General features: G+C 48.2%; 1 protein-coding gene across 2 annotated transcripts in view; it reads left to right on the forward strand.

Annotated features, from left to right (window-relative positions):
- Positions 1–13,283, forward strand: part of OSBP2 (oxysterol binding protein 2) — a 366,039-nt gene that overhangs the window by 66,986 nt on the left and 285,770 nt on the right. For both annotated transcript variants that reach the window (XM_084649482.1, XM_084649481.1), the window contains exon 2: positions 488–696. In XM_084649482.1, the coding sequence (XP_084505608.1) occupies positions 488–696 (209 nt within the window). The remainder of the gene's footprint in view (positions 1–487; positions 697–13,283) is intronic.

Consider the following 13,283-nt stretch of genomic DNA (forward strand, 5'->3'; position numbering starts at 1 on the left):
CTAAAAAACCAGCTTCTATAAATTCGACCTAATTTCGTAGTGTAGACATACCCTTTGTCTTGTGAGTCAGAGCTACTGAATGGGACCCTAGCAATGAAAGTGGGAAGGGAAAGAAGCAGCAGTAAGAATTAGGCGGGAAATGCTGTGTGGGGGAGGAAGAGCTTTAAGTAGTGTAACTTTGGACAGCAAGAAGCTTATTTTGTTGGGATGCAAAACCCTAAAGGTAACAGACGAGGGCTGTGCAGTGAAAGCGACTGAACACTTTATTCCAAACTGTGTGTGTTGGATTGTTTCTGCTCCTGGCTTTGAAGGCTCAGTTTTGTTCTCTGAATTCTCTGGGTGTTTTTCTTTGCAGCTGTTCTAGTGGGTTAGTTTTGCAGAATAGCGCATGGCAAGCAGGGGAATGTTGTGTGGTCAAGGAATAGTAGTTTTTTAAAAGGTCTGAGTGTGGACCCAGAGGATTTTATACCCCTTCTCTCTCGTGCAGGACACAGGCTGAAATGGCTCACACCTGCCGCGGAACCATCAACTTGTCAACAGCGCACATTGATACAGAGGACTCCTGTAACATCGTACTCTCCAATGGGGGAAGGACATACCATCTAAAGGCAAGCTCCGAAGTGGAGAGGCAACGATGGGTCACTGCTTTGGAGCTGGCCAAAGCAAAAGCTATCCGTATGAGGAACAACCAGTCAGGTAGAGTGCTTATTAGAGCGCAAGCATGGAATTGGATTGCTGATGAAATCCTAATGTGGATAAATCTTCCTGCCTTGCATCCTGAATTGTGAAAGAACTTTATCAGTGTAAGGGGGAAATAGGGCTTGTGAACATCCCTTAAGAGTTTTCTGCAGAACTGGGTGCACGGTGTATCTGGTGGTCTGGGCCATACAGCAGTGAGCCAGTTTTTTTTAAAGCCCTTGGGGTAGTTTTACAGTAGGCATTGTGACTCCTGCGCAGCCTGAGATATTTACAGGGGAGGGCAGGACTCACTTGCCTTTGTCTTGCAGAATTTGGGTTCACAGCTTGGGCAGTGAATATTTCAATGAATACTTCACAGCTGTGGGTGGGACTCTAAGGAGATCGAAAACAGCAGCTCCCATTTTAAAGCCAGAACAATGCCTTTGTCTCACAGGCTGTGCCTACGCTGCTGCTCTCACTGCTAAAACTTTTGTCCTTCAGGGGTGTGAAAAAACAGCCCCCTGAGCAACAAAAGTTTTAAGCACCAGTATAGACAGCAATTTATCACCGGGCGCTGTGCTCCTGGCCATAAACCTGCCACCGCTTGAGAGGGGAGCTGGGTTTTTTTGTCGCTGGGAGAGCTCGCCCCGGCGATAAAGCGTGTTTGTACTGCCCATCTCCCAGCGCTGCCGCGGCAGTGGCGTAACGTGGGTGGTGTAGATGTACCCACAGTCACAGCCTGTTTACGATGGGCCTACAGTATATAAGCTCTGTGTGAATGAAATCTGAGTTTAGTTCAACTGTTGACATGTCACACACTCAAAAATATTACCGTGATGACGGTGCAGGTCTGACCGTCATGTGCTTGGGTGGTTGCATTAGGTATGGCTGGCAAAGCTGTATGTGAGGTATACCAATCAAACCTTTGTCACACCATCATGTATTCTGTAGATGGTACATAGTTAGCAAGCAATATATTTTAGAAATGTTCAAAAGTTTAAATTTTTATTGGCATTATATTTTCCTTTCACACTAATAAATCCATGTGCAGGTCTTAGAGGGCAAGAGAAAAATGTACATGGAAAGAACAAAACACAAGTCAGACACTGATCACAGACTGAATTCTGCCTTCTTGGAAATGGGGTCCATGTAAGGGAGGTAGGAAGGGAGCGTCCTGTATTTGGAGAGGGAAGGAGGGAACACCTTTGGGGCAGCCTGATTTAAAAATAAACATCACTTCCCACATCCCCCTGAGATCTGGTATGTTAGAGGTAGGCCTGGTGTGGGTAACGTAGGAGAGGCAGTGGAAGGGGCATGATAAATGCTATTTCTCACATACCTGTGTCGCTTGGGGCTTTTTGTTCTGCGTCTGTACAGTGCCTAGCACCCTGGAGTCCTGGCCATGACTGGGGCTCCTCGGTGCTACTGCAGTACAAATAATGAATACATGGACCCTAGCACTTTGTGTGTGTCTGTGTGTGTGTGTAATTGCACGCAGGACAAAGCAGGTGAGTAACTCACCAAATTGCCAGCAGGGAAGGTGAGAGGTGGGTAAATGCATTGATGACAACCTGTGGGGGACTAGGGCTCTGTCTGCACTGAACACAAAACTAGTTCTGTGATGTATGACAGCGGGTAGTGGATATAGCTCTTTCTCTGGGTCACAACTGTGCCGGTGTAGATGGGGTCAGCTGATTTCTCAGTGTGTGTTTGTAAAGACACCCGGTCAGCTTCCATTGAAGGTTGCTCATAGCCAGAGTGCTCTCAGGATGCTTTTGTGTTAATGGGAGAATTGTCAGTGGTGTCTCTGGTTTTGTTTGGTTAAAGCCCCCAAGAAGCAAACATCTGAGAAGGGGAGCTCCTGAGAGAGACGGAAGGTCCCCGAAACTGCCCCGTTTTTGGCATGTGTTGATTCTGGATATGCTGGTGAGCGAGGTATAAAGAGCTAGCGGGGAGGCAGGCAGGCACCGAAGTCCTCTATGCTCTCTGAGCTCATCCACTGGAACAGGCAGAGGTTTTGTTGTGGACTGGCAGGCCCTGAAATGATCCAGTGGCTGTGGGGAGTTTGTCCCTCATGATCGCAGTGGATCCTGAGGCTGCCCCATGCTTGCTGGGAGCTCATCTGAGCAGCTTGGGGCTCTGAAGGGGCCTATGTTTATTCAAGTCAAAGAGAACAATGTTTAACATGGAATAAAAAGGGATTTTTCCTCCTTTTTTTTTTTTGAAACACTAAAGATGAGCCATGTTTTGCCAGTATCTAACATTGAAAATAAGCACAGACACGCAGCCCAGACTGGGAGTTGTGGCTGTCCAAGACCATGCTTAATTCCTGCTTCGTTATTCCAATCGGTGTAGCATGTTCAGCGTAATACCAAAGTATAGCCAGGAGAGCCTCCCTCCCGTGGCTTGCAGACTGGATCACAGTCAGTCGGCTGCTTTTTTTATGGGGACTGGGGATCTTTTTAATCAGTCATGCCGTACAAACAGGGCTTTGTTCCAGACACCCGCTATTGCAAAGCCTTGGAGCGGTTTCCAGTTGCTGTCAGCGGGGGTTTAATGGGTACGTTCATTGTGCCATGGCAGGAATATCAGCCAAGATTGCTTATTCATCTATTTTCTCTGCAAATAAAAACTTCCTCTTGCGTCTCCCCCGTTCCCAGGAGGCACTGAGGACGAACTGTGCTGTCTGGATGTGGCATGTTTCTTGGCCTCGTCACTCAAAGGGCTTTCCTGACCGGTGGGTAAGGGATCGCATTTAATAGACGATAGCTGATAAAGTAGGCTAACTGCATGAGTGCCTAACCCCTGTGACTGCTTTGGGAAAGCAGCTGAGACTCTCCTTGTCCTGTTTTTGTGGGTAGTTTTCTTGAAACAAACCACCCCTTCGTAAATGTCGTTTCTTGACATTTTCTGGTGGATCAGAGTGATGATTTCAGATGATTTCAGAGTTGTGCACGTGAGAGCAAGTGGCACGCATGAGATTAGCTCATTTTTCTGTTTGAGTCTGAAATGAACATGTAACGAGGGTATGGAAGGGGTGGGCTGAGACGCTAGGTCAGCTACTCTGGAGAGGTTTTGTGGACAGACAAGGTTGTGTATTTTGCCTTTCTGTGCAGTGTGAAACCCTAAAAGGGCATTTAAGTCTATTGTGGCTTTGTGGAAATCACACGCCAGAGCTCCTGCTGGCACTGATGAATATTCCCTGGCTACTCAGCCACCAACGCGAGATTATCCCCTTTCGTTATAATGATATCGTATTGGTGCTATTGGAGAGCATAGTTCAGCAAAGGCTCTTGAAGCACGTTGCTGGTATTAATTAAGCCTTATAATCACCCCTTGAGGTAGGTCAGTGTTATCCCCATTTTACTGAAGGAGAAATGGAGGCACAGAGGTTAAGTAACTTGCTGAAGGTCACCTAGTGAATCAGTGGCAGTCAGGAATAGACCTGAGGAGTCCTGGCTCCCAATTCTCTGCTCCAATTACAAGATGACACTTGCCTCTCTCAAAAACAGGAATTCACATGCCTAGTTAAGTTTACGAAATGGTGCTTAAATCCCAATGAAATGCGGTGCCTGGAACAGTCGATGCTTGTTATGGCTACAAGGATCATCCATTATGTGGGTGCAATTGCATTGAAACCTGCAAGAACTGAGCTTGTTTATATCAGGGCTGAATTTGACCCATTATGTTTGCAAATGGCTATCTGTCCCCGTTCTGAAAATAACGGGGGCCGTAATCACCCGCTGCGCGTGTCTCCTGAATAATGCCAGCGTTTACTGTAGCCCTGTGTTGTATTCATGTCACCCTGGGGGGCTTGCCAGCATATACATTAACTTCTCACGAAAGCTTTCGAATTCGCCACATACCAGCAGGGCTGTGAAGTACCACAGGGAGGCTTAGCTTGGCAGCCTGCTAAGGGGAGCTCCTTAGTCAGTGAGAGGAGTCTGTCAGGATGGCTGTGTTGGACCCTTCCCTCTGCCAGGGACTCTCAGGGAGGGAGGAGAGTGTGCCCTATTGTGACCATTGCAAGACAAGGAAGCATTGTTCTCTCTTTCAGTGGTTCTCTCTCTCTTTCTCTCTCCTTACAAGCACTGTACTTTCATGGCTGGGGAGAAAAATAGGGGAGATGCCCTTTTAAGGGTGTAATGAGGTTCATGGAGCTTCCTTAAACATCTGATGGTGATCAGCGGTGATGCCATGGTGATAGGTGCAATAGATACAGCAGTGTCTCACTGACTTTCTGTGACTTCCCTTTTCCTTGAGCTTGATGTTTCTCTCTGTGGGATGGGGTGGTAGCTGTCGCATCCCACCGGCTCTTGAGGAGTCCTCTCTTACAGGGGGTTTCTCTTCTGCTTTCTTCCTTGTCTTTTCTTCCGTTTTGTTTTATTTCAGGCCAGGGGAAGATCAGGATTGTGCAGCTTCGATAGGTCCTGTTATGAGCTTGAACAAATAGACCTCATCTGGCCGCAGAGCACATCAGAGGTTAAGGATACCAGCTTACTGTATTCCTGGTTTCCATTAGAAATGGAATTGGGTGACCTACAGGATTCCAGTCAGGGAGGAGGTGGGTTAATTTTGAGTCTGACTCTAGTCTTGGGAGGGTTGGGTCAGTTTTCTCTCTCAGATGAGCCGGCCGTCAGTGCCCGCCAGTGGATGAGTGAGTGGGAATTATCATAGTGAGCAGCTATTAAGGTCTCTTCAGAGACCCAGTTCAGCTTTGCTGTGCCTATGAGATCCTCCTCCTAGGGCGGGAGAGCTGAGGTGCATCCTGAACTCGTGTCCTCTGTGTCCGAAGCTGATGGTGCCAAGGTCCCTGCAGAGGCTCACTTGGTGTAATTTAGTCAGTTCTTGATTTCTCAGTCATGTCATCCTTGGGGAGGGAGAGCTGAGTGGCTGGAATCCTTCTGTTGCTAATCTGCAGAAAGAGCAGATTCCCATTTTCTGTCTCTGGATTCTTGAGACCTGAAATGTTTGTGGGGACCCCGATCTCCCTTAGGAAACCGAGCCCTTCTCCGCTTCCAAATTTGGATCCATTTGCTGATTCCAATGCTGGAGTTACAATACCTCAACCTGAACGAAACCCCACAGGTCTAGTGTCTGGAGAATGACCCTGCTGTTCACCTTGTCTGATTGGTCGAGAGTGCGACCTGCTAATCTAAAATTGTAAAAAATTAAAGCTCTGGTTTTAAGACCAGTAATGTTCTGCTGTTCACAAATGTCCGTGTGCACTCACATATGCTTCTTAGGTGATACAATATCACCTCCTCTGGTGCTTGAGTGCAGGATTTCCTGCCAACATGACACCACAGATGAATAATGTTAGCTCTTCCTGGGATTCCAATTCTGTTTTCAAAACAGCCAGGTAAACAGAAGAGAACTCTTGCAAGAGCATGGTTACATCCTGCTCCTCCCTGGTGCAACAGTCAAAATCAGTTTAACAAAACTCCAGGCGCCCTCAGGGATTAATTAACAAACCTATTGTTCCACGGGCAATTGTGTTTGAAAAGTCTGGGAAGAAGACTGGATGCCAGCGGAGGTATTTCTGGAAAGATTACTGCTCCTCCTGGTCACCACCTGGTAAGTCTAGCCTAATGAAATAAGTGAACAAAGAATAAGAGGAAGAAAGCACTAGGTAACTGGAGGATGAATAGACCCATGAGCGCCAGCCAGCGTGGTGTTGTGTGGAACGAAAGTAGTGAGACAAACCATTGCTTTGTTGGATTGAATTACGATGTTATTGGGTGAAAGGAAGGTCATAGCTATGATGTGTCTGGAGTTCACTTATTACTAGAGACTGACCAACTGGAGGGAGTTGATAGAAGAACAACACATGGTTGAGGAATTGGAGGGATGGATTCATAAGAATATATAGCTTGGCCAAGTGATGACTTGTGTGTGACATGAGTCTGTGTTTATATGACAATTGTAAATGCAAAGGAGAAATTATCTAGTGTAGTGCCAGGGCGTACAGCTCAGAGTACTGGGGTGAAGTCTTGGAAGCTGAATATCAGGGAATGCTGCCTGACGGTGGGATCCCTGCGTCTGTGGAGAAGCCTCCAAGAGGCTGTGATAAATGAAAGGGGGTAGCTCCCTTTTATGGACACCCAGACAGCCAGCTAGCTATAAAATCCCTCTTAGTAGTTGTGTTCTACTTGCTTTACCTGTAAAGGATTAAAAAGTTTCCTTAGATAGGTAAAAGGAAGGGAGTGGGCACCTGACCAAAAGAGCCAATGGGAAGTCTAGAACTTCTTAAAATTGGGAAAAAACTTCCCCTTTGTCTGTCTGTTCTCGGGAGAAGCAGACACAGGGCTGCAGCTATGCTGTAAGAGCTTGGGGCCAGGTATGAAAACTCATTAAATCATACCTAGAAACTACTCATTTGAAACCCCAGATATGTAAGCAGATCAGAAAATGTCTAGGAAGATGTGATTAGGTTTATCTCTTTATGGCTTGTGGACTTCTCTCTGCTTAATTCCAGGTGCTTTTGTTTTGCTTGTAACCTTTAAGCTGGACCTCAAGAAAGCTACTCTTGATTCTTAATTTTTGTATTTGTTTATTTGTAAATCTAGCAATAACCTGAGTTTTCAGATGTATTTTCTTTTTTTAAATAAAATGTACCTTTTTTAAGAACAGGATTGAATTTTTGTGTCCTAAGAGGGTTGTGCACATATTGTTTAATTAGCTGGTGGCAACAGCTGATTTCCTTCGTTTTCTTAGTTCTTCCCTGGGGCCGGGGGGGGGTGTGTGTGAAAGGGCTTGAAGGTGCCCCACAGGAAGGAATCCCCAAGTGCGCCTTCCTCTGTTCTCAAAGGGGTTTTTCTACTTGGGTGGTGGCAGCATCTACTCAGCCAAGGTCAGAGAGAAGCTGTAACCTTGGGAGTTTAATACCAGCCTGGAGTGGCCAGTATGAATTTTTAGAATCCTTGCAGGCCCCACCATCTGCACTCGAAGTGCCAGAGCGAGAGATCAGCCTTGCCACGGTGGCAGAGCGGTGGGATCATTCTGAACCAGAGGCACAGACCTCAGGATTTTAAAAGGACACATTTTCCCTTTTGGCAGCCTGCGAAGCCAGGGAGGATTTTTTCTTTTCTTTGCTGCCTGAGGGGGAACAGGCACGAAAAGGGTTCAGCCTGTCAAAGGAGTCCAACAAGCAATTTATTTTTTTCTAGCATCATGGCCAGGGCTGTCCCTAGCTGTTCTGGGGCCCTGTGCAGCCCCTCCATGGGGGATGCATGTGGGGCCCCAGGCCTCTGCGGAGGAGGAGCTGGGGGGCTGGCCCCAGGCCTCCATGGGGAGTGGGGGGGGGCTGGCTTGGGCTGCAGGGAGAATCACCCCCCAGCACTCACCGGCGGCTTGGCTAGGGCTGGGTTGCTGCACTCCCAATGCCGGTGAGTGCCGCGGTCCAGCCATGCTTCAGTGCTCAGGGGAGTGGGAGTGGGGCTGGGCATGAGCCAGAGAAGGGGCTGCAACAGCACGTTTGGTGCCCCAAATTTCCTGGTGCCCTACACAGCTGCGTGCTTTGCATATGGATAAAGGGGGCCCTGATCGTGGCAACGAGATAGCTAGGCTAGAGTAGGGCAGTCCTATGGATGGGGTTGTGGTCGGGCACTGAAACCCTAGAGCAACCAGTCTTCCCAAAGCGGCACACCACAGAGAAGACAGACCTAGATCAAGCCCAGACATCCTATCCCATTCCTGAATTTCTGTCATGGAGCTGGAGACCAGAGACTTCCCAGGAGGGAAGGGTCAGCCCTCCCCCACCCGAGATCCCAGTACAAGGATGGAGGGATGCCCTTAACCCAGGCTGAGTTCTACTTGCAGAAGAAAGGAATTTCTTCCTAGAGATGAAGCGCTTGGAGGTGGAAGAGAGGAGAGAGGTGAAGTGCTTGGAGCTGGAAAAGGCTACACTGGGTCAGCCAGGTAGCCCTAACAGTCCTCCTCCAGGTACCACTCCCCAGTCCAAGAAATTCCCCACATACAAGGTAGGTGATGATACAGAGGCCTTCTTAGAAAATTTTGAAAGGGCCTGTCTTGGGTACAGCCTTTTCCCAGACCAGTATATGGTGGAGCTGAGGCCACAGCTCAGTGGACCCTTAGCAGAGGTGGCAGCTGAAATGCCTAAAGAACACATGAACGACTATGAACTTTAAAAAAAAAAAAAAAAAAAAAAAAAGGCAGGGCGGGGGACAGAATCCAGATGGGGCTGACACCCGAGCCTGCCCGTCAATAGTTCAGAGCCCTAAGGTGGAAACCGGACGTGGCATTTCCCCGACACGCCGACCACGTTGTGAAACATTGGGATGCCTGGGTATCCGGAGTGAAGGTTGAGTCTCGGGAGGATTGGTCTCTCCCCTAATGCAAACGGAGCCATTCCTAGAGGGTGTCCCGAGGAGATAGAATGGTACATCCTCGATGGGAAGCCCAAACCTGTAATCAAAGCAGGGGAGATCAGAACCAAATGGGTGGAGGTGGCGGTGAAGAAGAAAGCTAGTACCAGTTGGTGCGGATACCAGAAGGGGCAACCCAAGATGACACCCCACCATTGGAGTCAGCCCAAGGCCCCATCTCGCAAGGAGGAGCCCTCCACACAGCCAGAGAAACCACAGATGCCCTCTCTTCCCACCACCCCACTCTCCAACCACCCACCTCGCCCCAGCCCACAGACAGCTGGGCGATGCTTCAAATGTAATGAGCTGGAGAATGTGAAGGTCAACTGCCCCAGGAGCACCAGCCAACTGCAACTCATCACTCTGGGGTCCCAACGAGAGCCTTCAGACCCACATGCCTCGCAAATACCCCCAGAGAGAAGGGAAACTGAGTGTGGGCGGGAGGAAGATTACTGCGTGGAGAGATACTTAAGCACAGGTGTCAGCTATCCACCAATCCCTGGTGGACCCCAAATTAATCAACCCAGAGGCCCAAGTGACAGTGCAACCCTTTAAGGCCAACTCTTAACTTGCCTACAGCCAAGTTGCCTGTCCAATACAAGGGCTGGTCAGGAATATGGACTTTTGCAGTCTGACCATGCTGCTGGGAGAATACTTAGCCTCACATGGTTGGCTAACTAAAAAGGTGGGGATGGTCACCCGCAGCCAGGCTAAACAGGCCTCCACACCTAACCCCATTCCTGAGCCTCCTACAAGAACCCAGTCTGTGGCAGCAGTTGTAGATCCAGTTCTTGGGACCTAGCCAGAACCAGCCCAGGGATCAGAACTGGTGGAGCAGTCAGCACCAGAGCCTGTACTTGCAACCCCACCAGAGTCAGGGGAGTGAGCACCAAAGGGCTTGCACCTGCAGCAGCAGTTAACCTGGTGCAAAAATCTCAACCGGAGCCTGAAATACAACCTAGTGCACCAGCGGAGAGTGGTTCACAATCAACGGAGACACCCCCATCAGCTGCATCACTTCCAGTGGGACCAAGCCCAAGTCCACAACCCAACGAGGAACTAATGTCTCCAGGATCAAGGGAGCAGTTCCAGGCAGAGCAGGAAGTGGATAAAAGCCTCAAAGGAGCTTGGTCGGCGGCACGGGGTGACCCACTGCCTCTCAGCTCTTCAAATAGGTCCAGGTTTGTTGTAGAAGGAGGACTCTTATACAAGGAAACCTTTCTAGTGGGCACAAGGAGGGCTGGCGTCCTCAGAGACAGTTGGTAGTTCCAACTAAGTAGTGTATAGGGAAAAACTCTTGAGCTTAGCCCACGATCACCCTAGTGGCCATGCTGGGGTGAACAGGACCAAGGACTGTTTGGGGAAGTCATTCCACTGGGAGGGAATGGGCAAGGATGTTTCTACTTATGTTGGGTCTTGTGAGGTGTGCCAGAGGGTGGGAAAGCCCCAAGACAAGGTCAGGGCCCCTCTCCAGCCACCCCCCGTAATTGAGGTTCCATTTCAGCGTGTAGCTGTGGATATTCTGGGTTCTTTCCCTAAGAAGACACCCAGAGGAAAGTTATACATACCGATCTTCATGGATTTTGCCACCTAATGGCCGTAAGCAGTAGCTCTAAGCAACACCAGGGCTAAAAGCGTGAGCCAGGCATTGGCAGACATTTTTGCCAGGGTAGGTTGGCCCTCCAACATCCTTACGGATTTGGGAACTAACTTTCTGGCAGGGACCATGAAACGTCTTTGGGAAGCTCATGGGGTGAACCACTTGGTTGCCACCCCTTACCACCAACAAACAAATGGCCTAGTGGAGAAGTTTAATAGGACTTTGGGGGCCATGATATGTAAATTCATGAATGAGCACTCCAATGATTGGGACCTAGTGTTGCAGCAGTTGCTCTTTGCCTACAGGTCTCTATATCACATCCTAGTTCACCCTTTGAACTCGTTTATGGCCACAAAGTTATGGGGCCATTACAGTTGGTAAAGCAGCAATGGGAGGGGGTTACATCTTCTCCAGGAACTAACATTTTGGACTTTGTAACCAACCTGCAAAACACCCTCAAAGACTCTCTAGCCCTTGCTCAAGAAAACCTGCAGGATGCTCAACAAGAGCAGAAGGCCTGGTATGATAAACATGCCAGAGAGCGTTCCTTCAGAGTAGGTGACCAAGTCATGGTCCTGAAAGCGCTCCAGGCCAAGAAGATGGAAGTGTCATGGGAGGGGCCATTTATGGTCCGAGAGCGCCTGGGAGCTGTTAATTACCTCATAGTGTTCCCAGACCCTACCCTAAAACCTAAAGTATACCATGTTAATTCTCTAAAGCCCTTTTATTCCCCAGAAATCGAGGTTCTCCAGTTTACAGCCCAGGAGAGAGATGATGATGAGTGTCCTGAAGGAGTCTACTATGAAGGAAAAAGCAATGGTGGCGTAGAAGAGGTGAGCCTTTTGGACTGCGAAGTGCACCCGCCACCTTCCAGAGACTGCTAGATAACCTTCTGGCTGGATTTGGGGAATTTGCCATCGCCTACCTTGATGATGTGGCTATAGTCTCAGATTCATGGGCAGAACACCTGGAACACCTCCAAGCTGTCTTCCAGCGCATAAGGCAGGCAGGATTAACCATTAAGGCCAAAAAATTTCGAATAGGCCTAAACAGGGTAACATACCTTGGACACCAGGTGGGCCAAGGTTCTATCAAGCCCTTATGGGCTAAAGTAAATGCTATCCAAAATGGGCCTGTCCCTAAGTCAGAGAAGCAGGTCCAATCCTCCTTGGGCTTGGCCGGGTATTACCAATGATTTGTACCACACTACAGCCAAATTACCACCCCACTGACAGACCTAACCAGGAAAAACCAGCCAAATGCAGTTCAGTGGACTGAGAAGTGTCAAAACCTTTAACCAGCTTGAGGCGGCCCTTATATCTGACCCTGTACTAAGGACCCCGGACTTCGACCAACTGTTCGTCATAACCACAGATGCGTCTGAGCGTGGTGTGGGAGCAGTTTTCATGCAGGAAGGACCAGATCAATAATTCCATCCTGTTGTGTTTCGTAGCAAAAAACTTTCTGAGAGTGAAAGCCGCTGGTCAGTCTCAGAAAAGGAATGTTACGCCATTGTGTACGCTCTGGAGAAGCTACGCCCATATATTTGGGGATGGTGTTTCCACCTGCAGACTGACCGTGCTGCACTGAAGTGGCTTCACACAGTCAGAGACGAAAACAAAAAACTTCTTTGGTGGAGTTTAGCTCTTCAAGACTTTGATTTTGAAATACAACACATTTCAGGAGCCTCTAACAAAGTGGCTGATGCACTCTCCCGGGAAGGTTTCCCAGAATCAGCCAGGTAAAAAAGTCCCTGTGTTCTAAGTCACTGTACTCCTTGAAATGTGAAAAATACTGTTTAGTTCTTCATGTAATTAGTAGTAAAATTAGAGGTGCATGTATCTTATTAACTCTGTTTCCTAAACCTCCAGGAAGAAATCCCAGCTGGTGTGGACCCAACCTGAACCAGGCTGGCCAGCACCACCCGTGATTTGGGAGACCCGTGTTAAATGAAGGGATGGGGTAACTCCCTTTTATGGACACCCAGCCATCCAGTTAGCTGTAAAATCCCTCTCAGTAGTTGTTCTCTACTTGCTTTACCTGTAAAGGGTTAAAAAGTCTCCCTACATAGGTAAGAGGAAGGGAGCAGGCACCTGACCAAAAAAGCCAATGGGAAGTCTAGAACTTCTTCTTAAATTTTGGGGAAAAACTTCCCCTTTGTCTGTCTGTTCTTGGGGAGAAGCAGAGACAGGGCTGCAGCTATGTTGTAAGAGCTTGAGCCAGATATGAAAACTCATCAAATCATACCTAGAAACTACTCATTTTAAACCCCAGATTTGTAAGTAGATCAGAAAATGTCTAGGAAGATGTGATTAGGTTTATTTCTTTATGGCTTGTGGACTCCTCTGTGCTTAACTCCAGGTGCTTTTGTTTTGCTTGTAACCTTTCAGGAGGTTTCCAAGTGATAATATTTAAAAAACAAAACAAAACTCTAGTTTGTGCCCTTTCTTTTGTTGTTGCTTCATGATGAATAAAGTTAGCCTGGGAGATTTTAAATAAATAATTCCCTGCTTGTGTGAGACCTTAGAAATAGCCAGTATGAGAAGTCTAGTGTTCCCTTGTTTTGCTCAAGGAGTCTGTGGATGTTTCAAAGCACCTGTCTCACATTAATCAAAGAG

This window comes from Lepidochelys olivacea (assembly GCF_965140295.1).
Source record: "Lepidochelys olivacea isolate rLepOli2 genome assembly, chromosome: 15".
NCBI classification, from domain to species: Eukaryota; Metazoa; Chordata; order Testudines; family Cheloniidae; genus Lepidochelys; species Lepidochelys olivacea.